Source organism: Pan paniscus, chromosome 6 (assembly GCF_029289425.2).
Source record: "Pan paniscus chromosome 6, NHGRI_mPanPan1-v2.0_pri, whole genome shotgun sequence".
NCBI classification, from domain to species: domain Eukaryota; kingdom Metazoa; phylum Chordata; class Mammalia; order Primates; family Hominidae; genus Pan; species Pan paniscus.
The window spans coordinates 153,059,494-153,084,470 of record NC_073255.2 but is presented as its reverse complement, the minus strand read 5'-3'; the positions used below and the strand labels follow the sequence as shown (position 1 = coordinate 153,084,470).

Sequence of the window (24,977 nt, the reverse complement as noted above, 5' to 3'; positions counted from 1 at the left end):
CCCTTTCTTTGAAAAAGAAAAAAACTCTTGCATGACCAAACTTAAAAGTCCTGATTTGAAAGTTTCATAAACCTTATCTTTTCTCCATAATGAAACGTCTAGATTCTGTGCTGTCCTGTCAGAGGCAGACTTTTATTTTCGTTTGGGTAATTTTTATCCTTGGAGACATCGCCCCCTGCTGTAACACATGCTTAGTTGCAGAAGCATTTTTCACTCAAAAAAGGATATGAATAAAAAGATACAATGATTATTAAAGTGAAAGAAACTTTATTTTGAGTAATATACATATCATTCATTCCATTTAATTTTCATAGTGCATAGCTATGTGTAGAAGTACACAGGGAAAAATAAACATTAGAAATACCTAGCCATGAAAATATACAAGTGAAGACATTTGATATATCCATGGACAGGCTTGGAAGTATTATAAAACAGGCTCCATTAGGAAAGAATAAAAACCATGCAAAAAAAATCTTATCTAAATCATGGCAGGCAAGTGCAATCAATATAAATCATAGTCTCTGGGTACAAAAACTATACATGTTCTTTGGATTAAAAGCAAATGGGTGGCTTGGCTTTTATGTCCAAGCCAAAAATCATCTATACAAGTAAAAAGTGTGTGGGTCAGGCATGGTGGCTCCCACACCTGTAATCCCAGCACTTAGGGAGGCCAAGGCAGGCGGATCATCTGAGGTCAGGAGTTTGAGACCAGCCTGGCTAACATGGTGAAAACCCGTCTCTACTAAAAATACAAAAATTAGCTGGGTGTGGTGGCATGCACCTGTAATCCCAGCTATTTGGGAGGCTGAGGCAGGAGAATTGCTCAAAATAAAAAAAAAATAAAGAACTAAAAAGTGTGGATACTGTTATGCCACATGTGATAATAAAATATTCAAGGCCACAGATGGAAGTCCCCAACTTACAAAGAGAATACTGAAGGTAGGGTACATTAAAAAAATAGAGAAATGCAACAAAGAAAATGCCACCTCTGCCTAAATCAGGAAAGAGTAAATACATAGGCATTAAAACAGCAGCTCTGCATACTACACTGCATTTCTCTTTGTCAAAAAGAATTCACTGTGTATCATTACAAAGGTCAGTGAATAAGACGAGGCAATAAACGTAGCGCCTTGGTATTAGGGCAAATTTAGTTTCCTTTTCATTTTACACATGAGGGGGAAAAAAGAAGTGTAGAACTAGAAATGCTCATCTTTCCATTCAGTACACTAACTTTTAAGTGTGTGGCACAAATGGAATAGAGACATGAAGTTTAATGAGATCCAAGCTTCCAACTAAATGATTTCACATTTGAAAAGCTATGGAAAGATACAGTTATTTACTGTTTTACAAATCAAATGCTTAAACCAAGTTTAAAAGTTGAGACCGAAAAAAAATTGATGAAGAAAAAATGGCCAAAAAAATTAAACAAAATCTCTTGGTTTCCTTTACAGTTTCTTTTTTTTGCGTTTTATTTTTTTCAAATTGCATTTTACAGTAGAAATGCAGACCACTTTGGATAGCTCTGGCTCGATACTTCTGGGTGCCCCCCTCCTAAGACATCCTCTTCTTACATTCCACTGAACAGAAAACCATCCCTTCTACTGGCATGAACTTCTGCCCAATGAGGCATTTGCTGCAGCAAGAGCACAGAAAGCACTCTGTGGATGCATGCCAGCTGAAATTGTTATAGGTCACCCGCTGCACTTCTGGGTCGATGGCATTGTGGCATCCTTGACACACCTATTAAGAAATAATACAAGAGAAGAGGGTGAGAGATCAAGCTGTAATGGTAACATTTTCATCTTAGGACAAACTGAATATGTTTCTTTAGATGATAAAACTCACAATGACAACCTCAGAAATACACAACGGAGGGTGGCCTTCTAGCTAACCTTTTTGGCCAACTGTTAATGGAGGTCAATATTCTGAGCAGCCTGAGAAATAACGAGTGAAGGCCAAACAGGTGATTTGATGCATGTAAGATAACTTCATGGCGTTCAAGGCAGAAAGTCTTGATGGGAAGTTCCAAAGCAGTGTGCTTAGTTCTGATGTATTTTATTAGATTGCACATTTGTAATTACACAGTTTATGAGATGATTTTTCCTTGTTCATTAAAGCTTTGAAGTGGTAATTTTACCTGTCTTACCTATGACACATGAGATTATTAACACCACTAATTTCTAGACAGTAGTAAATTAAAATCATGTTCAAAGTAATTAAGGACTCAATTAAAAATACTGACAGTGTTTGAGAAAAATGAATTTGCACTAAAAATATAACTTGTAGTTAATTGGCTTCTATTCTGTCATAAGATCAGTCATAATTTATGTGTAATCTAATATTGTAGAACATTAATACTTACAATCCCTGTACCATTCAGTATGTTATGAATATATACATGACATACAAACATGTATATACATACACAAACATACATACATTTACACCACAAAATTTTCTTCTTATTCAAACATGCACATGAGGAAAATGAATAAATAACCTATGTTATAGCAGAAAACAGAAAACCAGTTCGGACCTCTGAAACACTGGATAGTCCATGCCTTATAGTTTATACATGTTCTGAATGAATATGGCTGTCTTAAAGTTTTTGTTTTAAATATTTCATAACAAGTGAAGAAGCCAGCAAGACTGTCTGGTATCACAGTGACTAATCTTAAGCACCCTTGGTCTCGTAATGTGATTGTCAGGAATTACTGAGGGATAAGGGGTGGGAACAGGTGAGTGGAGGTCATTCAGCTTGAGCCTCCTTACTTGAAAAGACTTCAAAATGTGGCTGCTACTCACTGGGTAATTGGTTTAGGCAGTGAAGTGAGGCCTGGTTATATATGTCCATTTCAGACCTGCATATTTTTGTTACATTGCTTCTGATTACAGAGATTATAGCTCTGTAATCTATAAGTTAGGTCAACCCAGTCTTCCCTGAGATACAATGAAAATTCTTTCTTTGTGTGATCAACACACTATTCCTGAATACTATAAAAATGAACGTTTCAATTACAAGCACATTTCTAATGTGCAGCTGCACCATGCAAGCAACTGCTTTTTGTATATATTTTTATAGCTTTATTATGCATTTAGAATGTTGTCTTTTCTGCATTTCATATTAATCTTTCCATTTTAAAATTTATGATCAACACATAATTGTACATATTTATGGGTGTACTATGTGATGTTTCAATACATGTATACGTAGTGTAGTGATCAAATCAGGGTAATTAGGATATCCCTCTCCTTAAACATTTATGATTTCCTTGTGATAAGAACTGTCTTCCAATATTTCTTGTTTATGTATTTTGAATGTGTTCTTGTAAAATACACCGTGTGTTTTATTCCCTTGCTTTCAGACCATGATCTATCTTCTTTTTCTCAGACCTGTGATTTTTTAAAATTACCCAAAACACACATTTTCAGTTGCAATTTACAAAAAAGAGATAACTGATGTTCAATTACACATGAAATTAAGAAAATTAAGCAAAAAGATAATTAGTACACATAAATGGTATAGAGAATTAAAGTTTGGGGTTTCATAAAATTTCATTTTACTAATAATTTGATTACCATTCATTCAAAATCTGACATGTAATCACAGGTCGAATCTACTGTTCCCTAATTCCTCAAAAATCTAAAATTGGCCCAGGCTGCGCCGAGGGCCTGGGGACTGCAGAACCCTTCAGGGAGATGATGTGCTTCACCACTTCCTGCCTGCCATTTGATCTTCCCATGTTCCTAAACCTTTAATATTTCAAAGAATTCTTATTTCCTTCAATCCCTCTTCTTATTTGTACACAGGATGTAAAAGAGCTAATGACACCTGTTGTAATGAGCTCTCTGCAGGAGTGTCCTGTGAATCTGACGGATGTGAATTCTGGGGGTAACTATGGAGTTCTAGTGACTACACAGAGACAAAGTAGGTGCATCTGCCATGTTTTTTCCTTCCAGGTACTTTTTTTTTTTTCTCAGAAATGTTGTTTGGAGTTGAGCACTTGATTTCAGGTCTAAAAATAATTTGTATTTTCTCTCTCTCTTTAAGATGAAAAGATCTAAGCAGATCAATGCCCTGAACTAGATAACCTTCTCCAAATTTTATATAATGTAGCATGCTGTGTGGGTAGCTCTCTTTGCTGTTAGCTGGAATCTGTTCTGGCAATGGATATGTATGCTCATTTTAATATTAGGCAAAGGCCAATGGTATATCCCACTGAGAAAGTAAACATAAAAGAAATGATGCTACACACACACACACACACACACACACACACACACATACATATATATATATTTTTTTTTTGAGACGGAGTGTCGCACTATCAATCACCTGGGCTTGGGGTGCAGTGGGAGGATCTCGGCTCATTGCAACCTCCACCTCCCAGGTTCAAGCAATTCTCCTGCCTCAGCCTCCCAAGTAGCTGGAATTAGAGGCACCTGCCACCACGCCCAGCTAATTTTTTTGTTATTTTTAATAGAGACGGGGTTTCATCATGTTGGCCAGGCTGGTCTCGAACTCCTGACCTCATGATTCGCCCACCTTGGCCTCCCAAAGTGCTGGGATTACAGGCGTGAGCCACCATGCCTGGCCAAAATGATGCTCTGCTATAAAACTAAATAATTTGAAAATTCTTTTATTTAAACAAATCATATCTGTGGTTATACCCTGCCATTGATTAGAAACAATGTAATACAGAGAAGCTTGTAACAGCTAAAAAAAGAAAAAAAAGCAGTTTCATCTGTTTCAATAAACTTTTATTGAGCACCTATGTTGTCCTAGTGTTGGGAACAGAATAGAAAAGGCAGATAAAAAAATCCCTGCCCTGATGGAGTTACATTCTAGTCCTTGAGACTAAAGGTCAGACAGCAGCAAAAAAAGGTATACATTATAATACCTTTAGTCTGTAGAAAAACTGTTGCAACAATATTCATTGAAGCAGTTTTTAGCTAAATAATGTATCAGGTTACATGGTGATTTGACGTCTTGTTCCCTAGGAAAAGGAATGACCATGGTAACCCCAAAGCGAGAAATATTAAGAACACGAGTCAGTCACTCAAACATTTTCTAAGTGCTGACGCTGAAGATATAGAAAGCAAGATATAAGGCAAGCTCTACCCTCCAGCTGCTTACAGTCTAGTGAAGGAGACAGATGAATGATATTCACACACACACACACCCCCACACACCCACCCACACATGCACCATTGGGAACATGGAGAGTCTGGAGGAAATGGTGGAGTTTGGGCATAGGGAATCAGGAAAGGTGTTCCGAAAAAAAAGTTAAACCTAAACTGAATCTAAAGGAATAAATGTGTAGGTACAGTCAGGTAAAACAGGGAAAAGTACGGTGTATTAGAAAAACTATTAGGAGTAAGCAAAAGACAACAGTGTGTAAACTAGAAAATGATGGTGAACGTGTGGAAATGTATGATTTGCATTGGATAACTAGTAGAAGGGACAGGAGAGGCAAGAAGGGGCTAGATCTATTAAAAGTTTAATAATTTGCATTTTAGGAAGATAATTTTCCATCATTATGGTGGGTAGCTTTTGAGCAAGATGAATGAAAGTGGAGGAACGAAATTTGAGACCACTGCAATAGTCAAAATAACAACAACAAAAAAGGTCTAAAGTAGAATGGTTGTAATTATAAGAATGTGAAATATATTGGTGAGGCACAGTTGATAGAGAACGAATAACTGTATCTGGGGCAATGGGTGAACGCTGAAAATTGGCATTGACATAAAAACTTGTTACCTTATCTTCACAGTACCACACTCTTATAACTATATAAACCATATGTAATTTCATTCCTTAGCCAGGAGTCCCTTTTACTTGATAGCTCAGGGGACCATTAACACATATGTGTTTTGCTGCATATAAAGAAGTAAATGTCTATTTGGATACTCCTGGATTATACACTTTACCATCTATGGTCAACTTTTTACCCTTTATCTACATTACCATCACTTGGCCATTATACAACAGCAGCTCTGTGTAAGCAGAGTAAATGCAAGAAAAAATATACTTTCACATTGGAATGTTTGGCCCACACAAAAATCTAAATATGCAGGCCAAGTTTTGTTATGCTAAATCAATTCAATGAGGGTTTAAGAAATAGGTATCTTACAATCTCCAGGTAGCAAAAACAAAATTCCAGTGGGTGGTCCAATAACACAAACAGAAAGCATCATATTCAAATAGAGCTAAAGAATATCAATAGCCCCTAGACACCTTTATTGAAATGGAATCTGATTGCTAACCATGAAAATAAAACAATCTCATTCCCATTAAGAATTTTTTTAAGTGAGGATTTTATTATTAAGCAGTACCTATAATTGATATTGTAAACTTCACAGGTAGAAATCTTGAGGTGGCTCATAGTCAATGCATGCATTGTTTTTGAATTGCCTTGATTTTAACACCCTGTGGTAGGAATAATTTGCTTTCTACTTAGGAGGACTGCTTTCTGTTTCCCATTTGTAAGAGGCTTTAAGAAAAGCATAAACTCAAGTCCTAAAGCAGGCTGAGGCAACCATATCCTTAGAACACTTCTCACCACAGCGTGATTCTTCACATAGCAGGGCTTGCACACGGGCTTGTCATTGACCATCACGTATATCTCCCCAGCTAGAATGCTATCACAGTCAAAGCAGCAGAAGTGTTTCAGGTGCCAATTCTGGTTTTCTGCCTGGGTATACTCATTGCTGAATATCAGCTAGGAAGAAGATAAAAATAAAGACGGATTTTTATATAATAAGAGATTTATATCTGTAACAACATACTTTCTCAGGGTCTAAAGTTTGAAAATGATAACCTAAAGCTTGAACTTATGCTATCACTTAGTTTAGTCTAAATCAATCTTTTATATTTCTAGTCTTTCATTTGTCAACCCAATTAACACAGACAGAATGAATGATATCAGAAGTTTATTTTTTAAAACTTCTTTGGATGTAAACAGAGCAACTGCTGTTTGGTCAAGTCTTGTTGCCTTCTAGGTAAAGGGACCATATGAGGGTCTAAGAGGGCACCAGCATGCAGGTGGTCCCATAGAACATACCTCGTCACAGCCAGCACATCGGGGTTTCTCGCTGTCACAGTAATGTCTGCCACAGTATAGCTTCTCATTCTTCCAAAAATAAATCATGTCAACCAGGAGTTCATGGCAGGTGCTGCAGACAAAACAAGCTGGGTGCCACAGTTTATCATAGCCAGCCCTTTCGGCATAGATGGCTGGGTCGCCTTCTTTCATACTCAGTTTGCAGCAATAGCAGGACTGAAAAGGAAGCCATCCAGAACAACCTAGTCATTAGAAGACTGCCATTTCTTTTCTTTCTTTCTTTTTTGTTTTTTTTGAGACTGAGTCTCACTCTGTCGCCCAGGCTGGAGTCCAGTGGTGCTATCTTGGCTCACTGCAAGCTCCGCCTCCTGGGTTCACGCCATTCTCCTGTCTCAGCCTCCCGAGTAGCTGGGACTACAGGCGCCTGCCACCACGCCCGGCTAATTTTTTTGTATTTTTAGTAGAGACGGGGTTTCACCGTGTTAGCCAGGATGGTCTCAATCTCCTGACCTCGTGATCCACCCGCCTCGGCCTCCCAAAGTGCTGGGATTACAGGCGTGAGCCACTGTGCCCAGCTAAGACTGCCATTTCTTATCATTGACTTCAGTAGAAATTCAGAGAAACAACTTTGAAGAGACATAATTTCTACTGAAATTACAAATTTGTCGATGTAGATAATAACGTATTAATAATTCTGTGAAATGGAATCTCAGCTTTCTCCAGGCTATTCAAATCTACTTCATTCACCCTGTGTGTAACAGGCATTATTTCCTGAATTAAGCTCACTTATGGAAAAAGGAAAATAGTAATTTTCAGGTCAATTTTAAGTAGATTCTCTAAAACTATCACCTCAGGGCTTATTAGTGCTCTTTTTTCAGGACTAAGCCTTATTGGTTGGTGTGCTAACTGGAGCTATGAGGAATATATTACAGCAGGTTTAGTTCTTATGTCTGTTCATCTGTGTCATAATTGCCTGCTACCTTCAAGTCATTAGCAAAATACTTCAATTTCTCCCTTTAGAAGAGACTTAAAAAAAAAGCTTCACTATATATCCACAAAAATTAAATTTAAGTTTGAATTTTAGGCATGTTCTCACAAGCAAAACTGAATTAACCTAAGCATATATTCCTATTTATGGGCAGCAGAGATAAGCAATTAATACCAAGATTATGTTTAGAAACAGACTATAGAACAATAATGCTGTCTTTGATCAGCATGCCAATACCAACTACTGTCTGTACATAAAACTCACTATCCACAATTATCCTTGATAATAAATACATAGAAAATTTGGCTTTAGACAGAAGTTTCAAACACGATGACCCTCTGTGGGAAGTCTAAACTGAATCTAAATCCTATTTATTCCCCATACTTATTCCCTTTCGGAAACTCAGAGGAATAGTCCCCAAAAAAGTTCAAAGTAAGGGAAAAAAATTCTGTAAAGTATACAAATCGGGCTAACAGTGTGACCACTCTACTTACATATTGAGTTCTTTTGTGCTCAGCAGATTTGTCCTCCATGGCCCCCACTGCTGCTGGGGTGCTTCTATCCCCTCCAGGAATGTTCATTTGTTTGGGGCCTTGGGCATCCATCTCACAGGGAAGTTTGACATCTCCTACTCCCAGAGCTTCGCTCTTATATTTCTTCACAAACTGCTCCATCTCCTTCACCTCTCTGGGAGACAACTCATGGCACTTTGAAGGGTCCTGGTCATGTGCAGGGAGCTGCTTTGCCAGCTGCTTCTTCCGGTACTGTGCCCCCTCTGAGCCTGCTACTGGCTGCTTTTCCTTGGGTAGCATCTGCATGTACTGCCTGGCCTGAACCACAAGGAGGCCAATGTTAACTGGGATTGGCCATTAGGCAGTGTGATGTTTTATAACACACATCAGAAGCAAGTTACTTAAGAAAGAAGTGGGTTCTATCCAATAGTAGCAACTCACCCTCACAGTATATTAAGAAGTTAAAACTCAAAAACGGTACACTAAATAGATTTAGTTGGGTAAAAAGTAACACTTTTTCTCCATGAAATTATATATTTTTTCAGTTTGTAAGATCTGAGTTACTACTGTTTACTTAAGCTAAATAAACAAATGTACAATTGAAAGAAAACACAAACTTTTAGGCAGACATGTTTGGAATGGTCTGTAGGACCAGGAACATTTTTATCACATAAAAAATGATATCGCAAAATTCACTTTAATGATTTAACTAACCTTAAAAGACTTCCAAATGTTTCATTTGGTTGTTATAATAGTGGAAGGAGCTTGATATAAAACTGTGATCTTTTTGGTCTTATATAGTATTAATAAAGGAAATGAAAAAAACACAAAGATAATGTTGAATATTTTTTTCAGTTCTAAACTATGACAAAAATTCTCTTCTTTACCATCTTAAGATAAATCCTCTCAAGACTAAGCTAGAAGAGTTACTAGATTGATATAAAACATCTGATTTCCATCTAATTATTAAGAACGTTAGACCATTCCCTCAAAAAGGTAAACATATCTAGGGAGTTGGAAAAATTTTATGAAGTATCTAGTCTTACATTCAAAAGACTAGAACAGGAATCAGAAGTCAAAGTAATGAGAACCCCGGAAGAATAACAGATCTGGGACGTGTGAAGTTGATTAGGTCATCAAAGAAACTGCCCCAAATAAATACTCCAGGAACTTCAATAAAGAAACTCTCTGTCCCCATATTATTTACCAATGCTTGATTCTGGACAGGAGGAGCCCACTCATAGGTAACTGTATTGATGGAGACATTCTTCTTGGCAGCAACTGGATTCGTCAATATCATAACATTGCGTTTATACATGGGAATTCCATCTGACTTTAGTTTTGCAATCAGAGTGGTATACTTGGTGTCTTCAAAAAGTTTTCCCACTTTTCGATCCTCTTCATTGCTCAAGAGGACATCATGCTCTTCTTGGCCACACTTGCAGTTACGACATATTTTTCTATAATTTTGAAAATAAGTAGAAAATGATTAATTGTACCTAATTGATATTTATGTTGATACATTTGTAGTTCATAAAATACTTTTAGGCCTATTCTATATCATGGTATGCAAAGGCAAGTCCTTTTTTAGGAGAGAGAATAAGTATCCATAAATTTAAGCAAGAAGGAAACAAAACACGACTTTGCTTGATAAGGCTTTTAAAAGCTAGGTTGTAAAAATTGAAAGAGGGACCCAATTAAACTGAAGAGCTTCTACAAAGCAAAAGAAACTGGCAACAGGACAAACAGACAACCTATAGAATGGAAGAAAATATTTGCAAATCCTGCAACTGACAAAGGTCTAATATTCAGAATCTATAAGGAACAATTCAACAAGCAAAAGACAACCCCATTAAAAAATGGGCAAAGGACATGAATAGATATTTCTCAAAAGAAGATATACATATGGCCAAAAAATATACGAAAACATGCTCAATATCACTAATCATTAAGGAATGCAAATCAAAACGATGATGAGATGCCATCTTCCATCAGTCGGAATAGCTATTACTAAAAAGTCAAAAAATAACAGATGTTGCAGAGAAAAGGGAATGCTTATACACTGTTGGTGAGAATGTAAATTAGTTCAGCCACTGTGGAAAGCAGTTTGGAGATTTCTCAAAGAACTTAGAACTACCATTCAACCCAGCAATCCCAAAGGAAAATGCATTGTTCCACCAAAAGGACAATGCACTCGTATGTTTATCACAGTAGTATTCACAATAGAAAAGACATGGTGGAATCAACCTAGACGCCCATCAATGGTAGACTGGATGAAGAAAATGTGGAACATATTAACCATAGAATACTATGCAGCCATAAAAAAAGAATGAAATCATGTCCTTTGAAGCAAAATGAATGCAGCTGGAAGCCATTATCTTAAGTGAATTAATACAGGAAAAGAAAACCAAATACCACATATTCTCACTTATAAGTGGGAGCTAAATATTGAGTACACATGGACACAAAGATGGAACTAATAGACACTAGGGAATATTAGAGTGGGGAGGGTGAGAGGGAGAAACGTTTGAAAAGCTAACTCTCAGGTACTATGGTCACTACCTGGGTGATGGGATCATTTATAACCCAAGCCTCAGTAACATGCAATTTACCCACGTAAAACACCTGCACTGCACAGGTACATTCTGAACCTAAAATGGAAGTTGAAAAAAAGAGGAAAGCAGCAGAATTATCAGTCACTAATAATGTATTTTTGGAAATTACTGAATTAAGTTTTGTGATTTAGATGGAACCATAACGTTTCAACTGAATTTTCTAAGTATTTTAACAAATTCAGTGTGTTTTGTCAACCAAACGTGCATCTGCATTTCTGATATGATAACGAGAAGCAATTATTCATTTGATTTTTATCAAAACCAACCAAGACTTTTTCAATGAATTCACTGAAAGAAGTGGTGATGGCCCCAATAATAGACATCTTCAATTGTACCATTAAAAAAAAAGACTGATTAAAAAGTGCACACTTAAAGGGACATGTCTGAGTGTAACCCCGTCTGATATTCCTTATGCTGTCACCCAATAGTGAATAAAATAAATAATAAAGAAAAAGAAATGAATTAAATAAAACCACAAAAATTATATGTGTTTCCTTATTTAAGCAAGAGGCTTTGTACTTTATTGCATGTTAACATTTTATAGCCATTATCCAAGGTTTCTTGTTTGTTTGTTTTTTTAGTGAGAGACAGGGAAACTTTTCCCATCAAAGACTATAATCCTAGATTTAGGTTTACAGCCTTTCTCATTTTTTTCTCAATTTCTTTTGCCCTCCATTTCCTTCCCTTTGTTTTTCCTTTCTCTTTCCTTCCCTTATTTTATTTCTTCAAACACTTATTGCCACCTACCATGTGCTCTCTGCCATCATGGTGTTTCTTATAGTTCAAGGACAATGTTCTCTCCTTCACTCTGGTCTGGCACACAGACATTCATTCATTCATGCAACATACACGAGTGCCCATGTGCCAAGCAATGTACTTGACACTAGGACATAGTGCTAAAAAAAAAAAAAAGGGCCTAGTCTCTGATTTCTAGAACTTACTCTCTGGTGGGAGATAGACATTAAATAATCACACACACACACACATACACACACAGAGAAAATTTCATTTGTGATAGGAAAGAAAGTATAGGGTCCCTTGAGAGGGTGTAATTTTGACTTCAAACTCGTGAAGAAGGGACCCCATAAGAAGATGATATTTAGGTTGAGATCTGGACGATGTATGAAACATAGGTGTAAATTGTGTATGTGGGTATGTATCTGGGGAGGAGAAAAGGAAAGAAAAGTCTCTAGTATTGGGTATAAAGAGGAATACCTGCAGTGGTCCTGAATTAGCAAAGAAATTGTCCCCTTAGGTGTCATAACCAGGGGAGGTTGGTATGACTGTAGGAAGATGAGTCAATAGGAGGGTGATAAGACTGGAGAGGTAGGCATGAAGTCATGCAGGGGCTCATAGAACACATTAAGGAATTTGGGTTTCATCGTAAGAGCAATCAGGAAGCAGCAAAGGCTTTTTGGTAATGGAATAAAATGATCAGATCTGTAATTTTAAATATCACAATATCTGCCATGTGGTAAATGGATTAGGGGTGAAACATAACTGGCAATAGGGAGACAAGCTAACATGTTAATTATGCATCCAGTTTGCAATGGCATGGTTCTAAATAACAGGATGCTGCCACTACTTCACAAATGGAATTTACATCTTGGAGGGTTATTGTTGTGGTCCAGGTAAAATATGCTATGGCTTGGGTTAGAGTATTCAACAGTGGAGATGAAAAGAAAGGAAGAAATTTGAGGTCTCCTTGAACAAAAAACTGACTAAACTTAGTGGTTTATTTGGACATAGTGATGGTAAAGGGAAGGCTCAGTGATATGGTTTGGCTGTGACCCCACCCAAATTTCATTTTGAATCGTAGTTCCCATAATCCCCATGTGTCGTGGGAGAGATGTGGTAGGAGGTAATTGAATCATGAGGGCTGTTACCCTCATGCTATTCTCATGATAGTGAGTGAGTTCTCTTGAGAGCTGATGGTTTTATAAGGGACTTTTTCCCCTTTTGCTCGGCACTTCTCCTTGCTGCCACAATGTAAAGAACATGTTTGCTTTGCGTTCCACCATGTTTGTAAGTTTCCTGAGGCCTCCTCAGCCATGCTGAACTGTAAGTCAATTAAATCTCTTTCCTTTATAAATAAATTACTCAGTCTCAGGTATGTCTTTATTAGCACGAGAATAGACTAATAAATACAGTAAACTGGTACTTTAAAGGGTGTGGTGCTGCCATAAGGATACCTGAAAATGTGGAAGCGATTTTGGAACTGGGTAATAGCTAGAGGTTAGAACAGTCGGGAGGGCTAAGAAGACAGGTTGATGTGAGAAAGTTTGGAAATTCCTAGAGACTTGGAGGGCTCAGAAGACAGGAAGATGTGGGAAAGTTTCGAACTTCCTAGAGACTTGTTGAATGAGTTTTACCAAAATGCTGATAGTGATATGGACAATGAAGTCCAGGCTGAGGTGGTCTCAGATAGAGATGAGGAACTTGTTGGGAACTGGTGTAAAGGCCACTCTGGCTATTCAAAGAGACTGGTGGCATTTTGCCCCTGCCCTAGAATCTGTAGGCAGGGGCAAAACTTTGAACTTGAGAGAGATGATTTAGGTTGTCTGGTGGAAGAAATTTTTAAGCAGCAAAGCATTCAAGAGGTGACGGAGGATAAAAGTTTGAAAAATTTGCAGCCTGACAATGCGATACAAAAGAAAAAGTTATTTTCTGGGGAGGGATTCAAGCCCGCTGCAGAAATTTGCGTAAGTAACAAGGTGCCCGGATGTTAATCACCAAGACAATGGAGAAAATGTCTCCAGGGCATGTCAGAGAGCTTCACAGCAGCCCCTCCCATCACAGGCCTGGAGGCCTAGGAGGGAAAAATGCCGTCGTGGACCAGGCCCAGGGATCCCTTGCTCTGTGCAGCCTTGGGACATGCTGCCCTGCATCCCAGCTTCTTCAGCTCCAGTGGTGGCTAAAAGGGGCCAAGGTATAGCTTGGCCCATTGCTTCAGAGGGTGCAAGCCCCAAGCCTTGGCAGCTTCCATACGGTGTTGGTCCTGCAGGTATGCAGAAGACAACAACTGATGTTTGGGAACCTCTGCCTAGATTTCAGAGGATGTATGAAAATGCCTGAATGTCCAAGCAGAAGTTTATTGCAGGGGCAGAGCCCTCATGGAGAACCACTGCTAGGGTAGTGTGGAAGGGAAATGTGGGGTTGGAGCCCCCACACAGAGTCCCCACAAGGGCACTGCCTAGTGGAGCTGTGAGAAAAGGGCCACCATCCTCCAGACCCCAGAATGGTAGATCCAAGGACAGCCGCAGGCACTCAATGCCAGCCAATGAAAGCAGCTGGGAGTGGGACTGTACCTTGCAAAGCCACAGGGGCGGAGTTGCCCAAGGCCATGGGAACCCACCTTTTTTGCATTAGCACACCCTGGATGTGAGACATGAAGTCAAAGGACATTTTGGAATTTTAACGTTTAATGACTGCCCTATTGGATTTTGATCTCCCTTAGGGCCTGTAGCCCCTTTCTTTTGGCCAATTTCTCCCATTTGGAATGGCTGTATTTACCCAATGCCTGTACCCTCATTGTATCTAGGAAGTAACTAACTTGCTTTTAATTTTACTGGCTCACAGGCAGAAGGGACTTGCCTTGTCTCAGATGAGACTTTGGACTCGGACTTTTGAGTTAATGCTGGAATGAGTTAAGACTTTGGGGGACTGTTGGAAGGGCGTAATTGTGTTTTGAAATGTGAGGACATGAGATTTGGGAGGGGCTGGGGCAGAATGATATGGTTTGGCTGTGTCCCCACCCAAATCTCATCTTGAATTGTATTTCCAATAATCCCCACGTGTTGTGGGAGGGACATGGTGGGAGGTAACTGAATCATGGGGGCTGTTACCCTCATGCTGTTCTCGTGATGGTGAGTGAGTTCTCATGAGAGCTAACGGTTTTATAAGGGGCTTTTCTCCCTTTTGCTAGGCACTTCTTGCTGCCACCATGTGAAGAAGGATGTGTTTGCTTTCTCTTTTGCCACGATTGTAAGTTTCCTGAGGACTTCCCAGCCATGCTGAACTGTGAGTCAATTAAAGCTCTTTCCTTTATAAATTACCCAGTCTTGGGTATGTCTTGACTAACTGAGAGCAGACTAATACACTCAGTTTCTTGAAAAATAAAACCAAGTTTCTGGGATAAGTAAATTAGTAGAATGAATATAATTTATTAAGATAGTATATTCAAAAGATGAACAGTTTTGCAGTATGGAGTGGGGAAGGTTGATGGAAGTCTTCAAAATGAAACCACTGATAAATTTGATATGCCTGTGAGACAAGGTAAAGATATCACAGAGTGTAGGATCTATAACTCTCATGTTAAAAACTGTAGCCTGGTAGGAAATATAAATTTGGTGGTCAGGGAACAATATATAATGAATATGAGTTAAAGAGATCATCTGTGCCTGTTGGCAAAAATGTAGAGGGAAAAAGTAAGGACTCAAGAAGAGGCTAGTAGAGGAAAAGAAGCTGGAAAAGGTGACAGAGAAAAACAGAGGAGTAGGGAGTGGTGTTAAAAATTTAAGCTGGAACCAATATACATGGCAACGACAACATAACAATAAGAGTGGCAATCTGAGTGTTGTAAAACACATTCTAAAGATACTTACATTGTTCAGTCTATATAAATATGGATTAACATTAGATACAATTAGGTTAAGAATGCATGTTGAAATAACTAGATAACTAAATAATTTATAGTTTAAAACACTCAAATTAGAAAAAAGGAAAAAATAAAGTACTAAGTGTTCAACTCAGGAAGTTAGGAAAAAGGCATAATAAGCCTGAAGTAAAAGGAAGGAAAATAAAGAGAATAGCAGAAACTAGTAAAAGGAAATAGAAACTATTCTAGAAAGAGTTCCTAGAGGATGAGGCATGGGGGGAACAAACCCAGACACTCAGCATAGATCATACTTACTGCATTAGTTTTAAGATGTGAAGCAAGAAAGCAACCTTGCTATCACCAATTCTAATCATATGGTTCTGAAGGTACTAATCAGAGCAGTGTGAAAAGTTACAAGAATTCATCAGAAAGAAAAAAACTAAACTGTTGCTATTCACAGATGCTATGACCACAGAGAAATGCAATGTATTAATTAGCATTAAGAAGAATTTACTAAGTTTTCTAAATTTAAAATTAATATAAATCATGGAATTTATCTACATCAGAAACAGAAAAAACAACTAAAAACCCAAATGTATCTCATTGCCAAATAATACATTATTAATTATAGATTTTAGTTTGTTGTATTCTGAATTTTCTTAAAATACTTTTCAGTATGCAAACTGAAAATATTAGATTTGACTTGTATATACAGAGAGAGAGAGAGAGAGAGAGAGATAGGTGGTGAAGAGGCAAATTGCTTTCCTTGTGCACACTAGTCAGAAATCTTTATTTGGTAAGAATTTGTTGAAGAATTTGCATATGCTAGTTCAGCTATAAAAGAATCTTTCTAACATCTGGTTATCTCATACTCCCATCTAGTGGAAAGCAGCAAGTTATCCTACTACAGCATGTTCTTTACTTTTACTCTTTGGTTAACAAAAACAATGTAATTATTTATAAAACTATCATACTGTTTTTGGATCAAGTTTAAAATTATACCTTCCTGAGGGGGGAAGAAGGTGGAGTGGGAATTTAGTTCTTAATATAGCTAAATAGATCCTTATATGGCTGTGAGCTACAGCATGCATCCCAATAATTAGCAAAGTGGTATCTTAAAGGATCGAGGCCGTATAATAAATACTGGACTTTGGAAATTTTTACAGTCTATGTTCTACACCAGTACAACATGAATACCACAAAATAAGAAGGGTCAGATTTTAGAATCTGAAAGATAAATAATAAAAGATACAAGTGAAATAAAGCCTGATGATTTCTGAAGCATGAATAAACTATGGTGAGCTGTGGCTTGGTTAAAAAATTTGTATTTACTGTGAAAGTGTTAAATATAAAGAGTTAAATTTACTAATTATAGAAGAACCAGCTCTGTATTTTTTTAAATTATTATTTGTCTTGACAATTAGAAGAATTCACAATCTCAGGAAGCCTCTGCTTTTCTATCAATGCCTTTAACCACCCAACATACCTTTGTTAATAAGTGAGTAAAATCAGGTTAAAACAACACACCAATAACGCTAGTGGTAAGAAAAAAGAAATACCTAAGAAGTCATACTATGCCCTATAATTTTCAGTTTCCTAAGTAGAGAAAACCTATGATTGATTCATTATAATTTTAAAAATCATGACTATATTAAAAGCCTCATCTGCATCCTCCAATGTGGTGAATTGTGGTGACAGAGTCCTTGGTAAGAATGTGACCCAAGAAGGGTGGGATGGCTCTTCAACTAGAGCTGTCATCACTAAAACAGTTGGGATGACCACATCCCTTCCAGAAGCCTTACACTGGAGCTCCATTTCTACAAGGAGAAGAGCCAGCTACAAACCACTCTGCAAGAAAACATACTATAAAATCAGCACCAGGTGCCAGAGCTATCTATTGTGGAAATCTGTGCTATTACCACTTACCTAGTTTTAGGTTTTAAAAATATTTTTCTTAGAGTTCTAATCTACAGTGTTTTATATTTGAATCTCCCACATTTAAACTAAAACATTTTACTTTTAGAAATACCTATAAAAACTTTCAAAGTCATTTGGAAGCAATCCAATACATTTATTAAAAGAAAAACCTTGTTGTGGAATTGGAGAAGAAAAGGATGCCACTGTCATCTTGTTATCCAAGAGTGGCCTGAGAATAAGTGGGACGTTTATCACATATTCAATTTCAGCCTAAACTAACCCAGATTCTACCCTTAAGAAAATGAAGAACTTTAAAAACGTGGTTTTATACAAACCTAAAACAAAAACACAAACAGAGTATGGGTGAGCACAATACCCATGTGCAAGGGGCTGTTTGCACGGTGTGTGGATTATCTTTCATCAGATGATCCATAAGTAACTTCTGATGATATATATAGATTTAAACAGCTTGTTTATTTAATTTATTTGTGCTATACTGAGTTGATAGTTTTAAGAGAGTATATAAATCAGTTCCCATATTTAACACAGTTTTCAAACCTCTAAATTTTCTAAACTGTCCTATTGAGCAGTTCTCTCTCCAGATTCTCCATAGGATGTTAAGAAAAGTTCTATGGGGAAAAAAAGGGAAGGGGATTCAGAATTAAGTTAGTTTAAAAGTCTTTTTCATGATTCTTTTAAAAAGGTGCAAAGGTGGATTGGCAGATTGGGAAGCTCTAAGGTGTGGGGATGGAGGAGGGTTATTTGTATAAAAAGTTGTTTGTACAAAAAGAATTTAGCACCATTAACACATATATATGCAAACATTAATATGTATGGCAAATCAAAATTGCACCCTCAAAACTTTACATTACAACTTAAAAGTTCTAGAGTTAAATCTAACTGGTGGAGGAAAGGGAGGAGCGAGGGGGAGGGAAGGAGTGAGAGAGAGAGAAAGAGCGAGCCTGGGAGAGCGAATGCAAGAACAAAACTACCAAAAGTATTGCCTCAGACAAATAAACATATTTACATTTTCAAGCTGAAAAAAATCAAGAAACTATCCTTTATTCTCCCAAAAGAAATTTTTTTGTATCACTATTTGTAAAACTTACTATTTTTCCAAGGCAAGCAGTAGAAACTAGAGTGCTTTGACATGCTGCCAGCATTCACAGTGATTTAAAAGCATGGCCATGGCATTGCTACAAACCATAATTTAAAAGGGTTGGAAGCTGCCCTTTTCTAACAGGGATATACATATATGGATTTAAGTGTGGGCCTCTGTGACAGAATTCAACACAAGTATTAATCCATTTATGGTAGGGAATTTTTAGTTTTCACCCAGCTCTAAATCAATCAGAAATTCTGAACAGATGTATGTTATAATCAAGTAATGCATTTTTAATAAAATGCAACTGTTTTATTAGGAGACTTTAACAAAGGTAAAGCAAAACAATAATTCTGTTACTTAATATGATAAATGACATGGTTGCAATTATATTAATTATACCTTCAATGTGAAATAACTGGCTATAAACTCCTGGAAACCTTGGGTCTGTCATACATTTCAATAAACACTCTTTATCTCTATATATTACTTGAAAGCATTCCCAGCAGATAGTGTTTCTTATTGGGTCATTATTAGGCTTCCTGAACCTTTTATTTTCCTCTACTGTTGTAATCATGGGCACACTGAAAAAGGAGAGAGCTCACAGTAAAAGTACACCTTTGTCCACAAGGATGTCTGTGTCACAACAATCACACTTCAGAGGCGACAGCCTGGTGCAGTTCAAAGTTCACTGGCCCTGAGAGTGAAAAATGTGCATTCTAATATCTACTCTGCCATGGAGAAAGGTTTTGGCAAACTCTGAGTTCAAATTCAGCTCTGCTATGTATAAGCCATAACTTTGGTAAGTTATTTAACTTTCCTACGTCTTTGATTTCTCATACATAATAAAATAAATATTAGGAGGATTAGGTACAATCAGGTACATACAGTGCTGTGGTAAGCAGAATGTTAACATGGCCCCTATGACTTCTGTCCCCTGGTGTTACTTTCATGATTATGTTACTTTTATATGGCAAATGGGAGATTTTCCAGGCGTGCCTACTCTAATCATGTGAGCCCTTAAAAAGCAATGAGTTTTCTCTGGCTCGCAGCAGAAGAGGAAGTTGGAGGCATGTGAGGTGCAGGAAGGATTCTAAGCAGTGTTGCTGGCTTTGAAGATGGAAGGCATTGTACCTCAATGAATGTGACTGGTTTCTAGAAGCTGAGAGTAGCCAGCCCCCAGCTGACAGCCAACAAGGAAACAGGGACCTTGGTTCTCCAACCACAGAAAATAGATTCTACCAACAAGAATGAGCTTGAAAGCAGATTCTTCCCTCGCACTTAAAGGTGAGTACTTAGCCTGGCCAACACCTTCATTTCAGCTTTTTGAGGTGCTAAGCATAGACAGCTAAGCCCGCTCCCCTATCCCAGACTTCTAACCTGAAAAATAATGGATGTTGGCTGGGCACAGTGGCTCATGTCTGTAATCCCAGCACTTTGGGAGGCTGAGGCTGGTGGATCAGCTGAGGTCAGGGGTTTGAGACCAGCCTGGCCAACATGGTGAAACCCCGTCTCTACTAAAAATAGAAAAAATTAGCTGGGCGTGGTGGCGGGCGCCTGTAATCCCAGATACTCGGGAGGCAGGCAGGAGAATCACTTGAACCTAGGAGGCAGAGGTTGCAGTGAGCCGAGATCGCACCATTGCACTCCAGCCTGGGCAACAAGGGTGAAACCCCATCTCAAAATAATAATAATAATAATAATAATAATGATGGATGTTGAGTTAACAGTTGTTGCTTTAACTTGCAAAGTTTGTAGTAATTTGTTATGCAGCAGTAGAAAATTATTACAAGTGCTTACTGGTGTGTGACACATAGAAATCATTCACAAATTATATTATTAATAACCCATGGGCTCAAACAAGTCATTTTAACTTCCTTTGGTTTTAGTTCTTTGATCTGTAAAATGAGGTTCGACTAGTTAAGTTACAAGTTCACTCTAAATTCCTAATAATTAATTTTTAGTCTCCTGCAACTATGGTGATACACCTTGATCCGGCATCTTCCATTCACCTCTCCAGATTCATTCTCCATGCCTCAGTACTCTGTGCTATTTCCCAGAAGGCTGATCCTTAAGGACTACACCTGTGGGCTCCCTTGTCACTGGCAATGGGACAATGGGAGGTGCCAGCAGAAAATCAGAGTGATGAAGAATGAGGTCTGGGTATTTATCTCCTGGCTTTCTGTAAGTATACAAGGTGATAAAAAGGAAAATGATTCCTAACAACTCGGGGGTATGTGGAAGCAGGGGAAGGGGGTGCTGTGGGCTGAACTGTGTTTCCTCAAAGTCATATGCTGAAGCTCAAACTCCTAATGTGACTGTATTTGGAGCAGGGGCTTTTAAGAAGTAAAGTTAAAAGATGTCACAAGGTGAAGGTCACAATCCATTGGAATAGGTAACCTTATAAGAAAAGGGAGAGAGATCTCTTCCTCTCCAGACACACACACACACACACACACACACACACACAACCAAGGAAAGGCCATGTGAGCACATGGTGAGAAGGCAGCCATCTGTAAGCCAGGAAGAGAGACCTCACCAGAACTCAACCATGTTGGCACCTGATCTCGAACTTTCCAGCCTCTAGAACTGGAAGAAAGTACATTTCTGTTTAAACTACCAGGTATGTGATATTTTGTTATGGCAGCCTGAAAAGACATACATGGGCAGGGAAGACTTCTCAGAGGTATTTCTTGAGCTGAGACTTTTTGTTTCCTAGTGGTGGGAGGTAGGGTTTTCCAGGCAGAGAACACCATGCAATAAGGCACAAAATTTCAGGGAATAGTATGTATCAAGCACTTGGATCATAGAGTGCTTGGAAGGGAAGTGGAAGAGGCTGGAAAAGCAAGCAGAGGCCAGATGTTAGGGTTTAACGTCAAAGGCCAAGAAATTTGCCTAAAAGAAGTCCAGTGGGAAACTACTGAGGGTTCTTAAGTCATCTGAAGTATGTAATAGTATCCATGTTCAAAAGACCATTCTTGTGATTGTGTGAGAGGCCAGACTAATAAAGAGGTAGAGAATAATTTAACTCTGATTTTTGAAATGTGCCCGATGGAGCCCTCAGGGTCCTAAGTCAAGGATCACCATGAAGCTGGAGGAGGAGGCTAAGTGGGCAGGGTCATGGGATCCCATGTCTACTTCACCCACATAAGTTCTGTGGCCCTAGACTAGACCTGGAATCTTTGTTACACTCAGGACAACTAGTCTAGAATATTTTACTTCAAAGACTGTACTGAAAGAGGCTACATATGGAAGTCAAAGGCACCTGCTTCAGCTCTTTTAGCTATGGTGAAAAAGTCAGGGAATTATCAAGAATTCTGAGAGAAATGTGACTGGACCCATGCCAGGAAGATGTCAGAACTACTAAGAAATACCAATGGGGTGGACTGTTATCAACCCCAGCTGAATGACAGGCCATATGCAAAGTCCTAGACTATTATGGCTCTTAGATTTTCAGACTACACCCAGTTGATTAAATGAGTCTGTGTGATAAATTGAAATGTAAAAGGTTATTTTCATGCCATGGAGATCTGCTCTTGTCGGATATATTTTCATCTGAAAATATCGATTAAAATGATTAATATAGACATAACAAAAATGACTAACTTGCTTTAGAGAAAAGATGATATCTCTTAGGAATGAGCTTTAAAATCTCACGAGCGGTTTTTGGCAACTGCATAGCAGAACTAAAAAGAATGCAGGTTAAGTATCTCTTACCCAAAATGCTTCACAAGTAAAATAAAACAGAAGTGTATCAGATTTCAAATTTTTTTTAAATTTTGGAATATCTGCATAAACAATGAGATATCTTGGGGATAGGGCCCAAGTTTAAACATAAAATTAATTTCTGTTTCATATACAGCTTATGTACATAAGCTGATGGTAATTTTATACATATTTTAAATAATTTTGTACAAGACACAAAGGTTTGAATGCATTTTGAATGCAACCTGTCACACGGTCAGGTACGTGAAATTTTCCACTTGTGGCATCATGTTGACACTCAAGAAGTTTTGGTTTTGGAGCATTTTGGATTTTGGATTTTATGTATTATAAGATTGTAAGGTAAAAACTATGCCCAGGAGAGGGCAGTGCAGCCTTCTGTAAAGTTAACTAATAGGCCCAATAGAAAATAGTGTGAGCATTAAGAGCAGAGATGTTCTAATCCATGAAAACTATTTTGTGTTAAGTCACTTTACCTTTTTAAAACATGAGAGACATACTGCCTCACTTCTATGTCCCTTGAAGAGACAGCACAAGGGAGAGCTGCTTAAGTCTTGTAAAAAAAAATTCTGGAAAACTTTAGCTCCTTAAAACTGAAGAATTGTATCAGTTCTAGCAGGTTTCTACTGACTTTCCTATTTTAAACAATTATCTTTGTTTCTGAAAACCGATTCAATAAACTAGCTTTTAAAAGAGATTAATGTCTAAAATTTTATTTGTTTATATTCTCCTTTAATTTACACTGTACACATCTCCAAGAGCTGATGAAAGTATTTATTCTAAACGGTTTCCTGTGGAAATCTGTAGTACAAAAGTGGTTCTCAAATGAGAGTCATCCTAACAAGGTAGCTGCCATCCTAAAACTGTATAGTTATCTTTATTTTTTTTTCCTGCTAATTCTAACTTTGAGCAGACTTGTGAATTACCACTATGGACTTGACAGTCATTCATAAGCACAGGTTTCAAATACTGATTTTAGATTTATATGATGTGCAGTAGTACTTTCAAAACAACCTAAAGATAAGATCTATAGAAAATTCACATTTTTGACTCACTAACGTTGTCTTGTGTATATATGCACTTCATTCAAACCAAGACACTACAATTAATTTTTTTCTTAAAAAAATTCAAGTGTTTCAATGGTTTTTCACTAGTAACTTTACAGCTAAAAATTTTAAAGAGATCTAAATTCAACTTCATTTCCTGATAACTAACATATACATGCTCGATTCAGTATTCATATTTGTTTACTGAAAATGTAGAGATGAGATGTAAAGTTACCAATTTTTAAGAAGAGAAAAATTATTAAACAGGGCCAGGCGTGGTGGCTCACGCCTGTAATCCCAGCACTTTGGGAGGTTGAGGTGGGCTGATCACTTGAGGTCAGGAGTTTGAGACCAGCCTTGCCAACATGGCGAAACCCCATCTCTATTAAGAATACAAAAAAGAAAAATTAGCCAGGTGTCGTGGCACAAGCCTGTAATCTCAGCTATTCAGGAGGCTAAGGCAAGAGAATCGCTTGAACCAGGAAGTGGAGGTTGCAGTGAGCTGAGATCACACCACTGCACTCCAGTCTAGGTGACAGAATGAGACTTCGTCTCAAAAAAAAAGTAACAAATAAATTATTAAACAGTCCTGGAGGATTACCACAAACTTATTTACCACCAGAAAGATGATATATTCAGTATTTCAGGCTCGAAGGAAATCTTAAAGACAGCAAGCAAATCCAACAACTCTAAATAGTTATTATGGTCCAATTCACTAAGTCAAACTTAATGACAGTAAGACAGAACACTTTATGTTGTATTCATTTCTCAGAAAAGACAGTAACAGGTCTGCAACTTAGCAACCATGCTGGAGAACTCGAAGATATCTCCACTGTCTGAGGAAGTACTGCAAAAAGTATAAATTACTAATGTGGTTGCAGTTTTCAAAACAATACCTCCAGAAGTGCAGTTCGAATCCTTCACATTTTTCTTTGCATTTTAAACAAGGGGCTCCAAATCCTTGCTCGTGACCTAAGCCCATCTGTTAAAAAGAAAACATCATGAATCTATTATTAGATTCTTTACAAATCTAAAAATTCAATAAATTGCACTTTTAATTCCACTTACCACTTGTGTTGAGATAACTTTCAAACAAATCTTATGTTTAGTCAATGATGATACCCAGGGGTATGTACATGGCAGTTCCAAGTACATACATAACATATTTTATATTCTGATTGCTTTTTATCATGAAAAGAAAAGCATCAGAATATAACTGTATAGAAAACTACAAATATTGCAAATAACAAAAACTCATGAATTTATGTCTTTGGCCACTACTTGCCCCACAGTACAGCCCCATAGCACAATAGGTACAACACTCAGAAAACTATACCTTAAAAAGCAAGTCTCATCCTGAATAACATATTTTACATCAAACAAGGAATTAAAGATTTTAGGAATTACAACTGA

At 37.7% G+C, this 24,977-nt stretch overlaps 1 protein-coding gene across 2 annotated transcripts in view; it reads right to left on the bottom strand.

The window, feature by feature from the left end:
• Window positions 1-250: 250 nt before the first annotated feature.
• Window positions 251-24,977, bottom strand: part of TES (testin LIM domain protein) — a 48,491-nt gene continuing 23,764 nt past the window's right edge. For both annotated transcript variants that reach the window (XM_003808656.7, XM_063606357.1), the window contains exons 2-7: window positions 24,461-24,546; window positions 9,772-10,024; window positions 8,547-8,882; window positions 7,065-7,280; window positions 6,564-6,722; window positions 251-1,740 (exon numbers count right to left, since the gene is read on the bottom strand). In XM_003808656.7, the coding sequence (XP_003808704.1) occupies window positions 1,552-1,740; window positions 6,564-6,722; window positions 7,065-7,280; window positions 8,547-8,882; window positions 9,772-10,024; window positions 24,461-24,546 (1,239 nt within the window). In that variant the 3' untranslated portion in view covers window positions 251-1,551. The remainder of the gene's footprint in view (window positions 1,741-6,563; window positions 6,723-7,064; window positions 7,281-8,546; window positions 8,883-9,771; window positions 10,025-24,460; window positions 24,547-24,977) is intronic.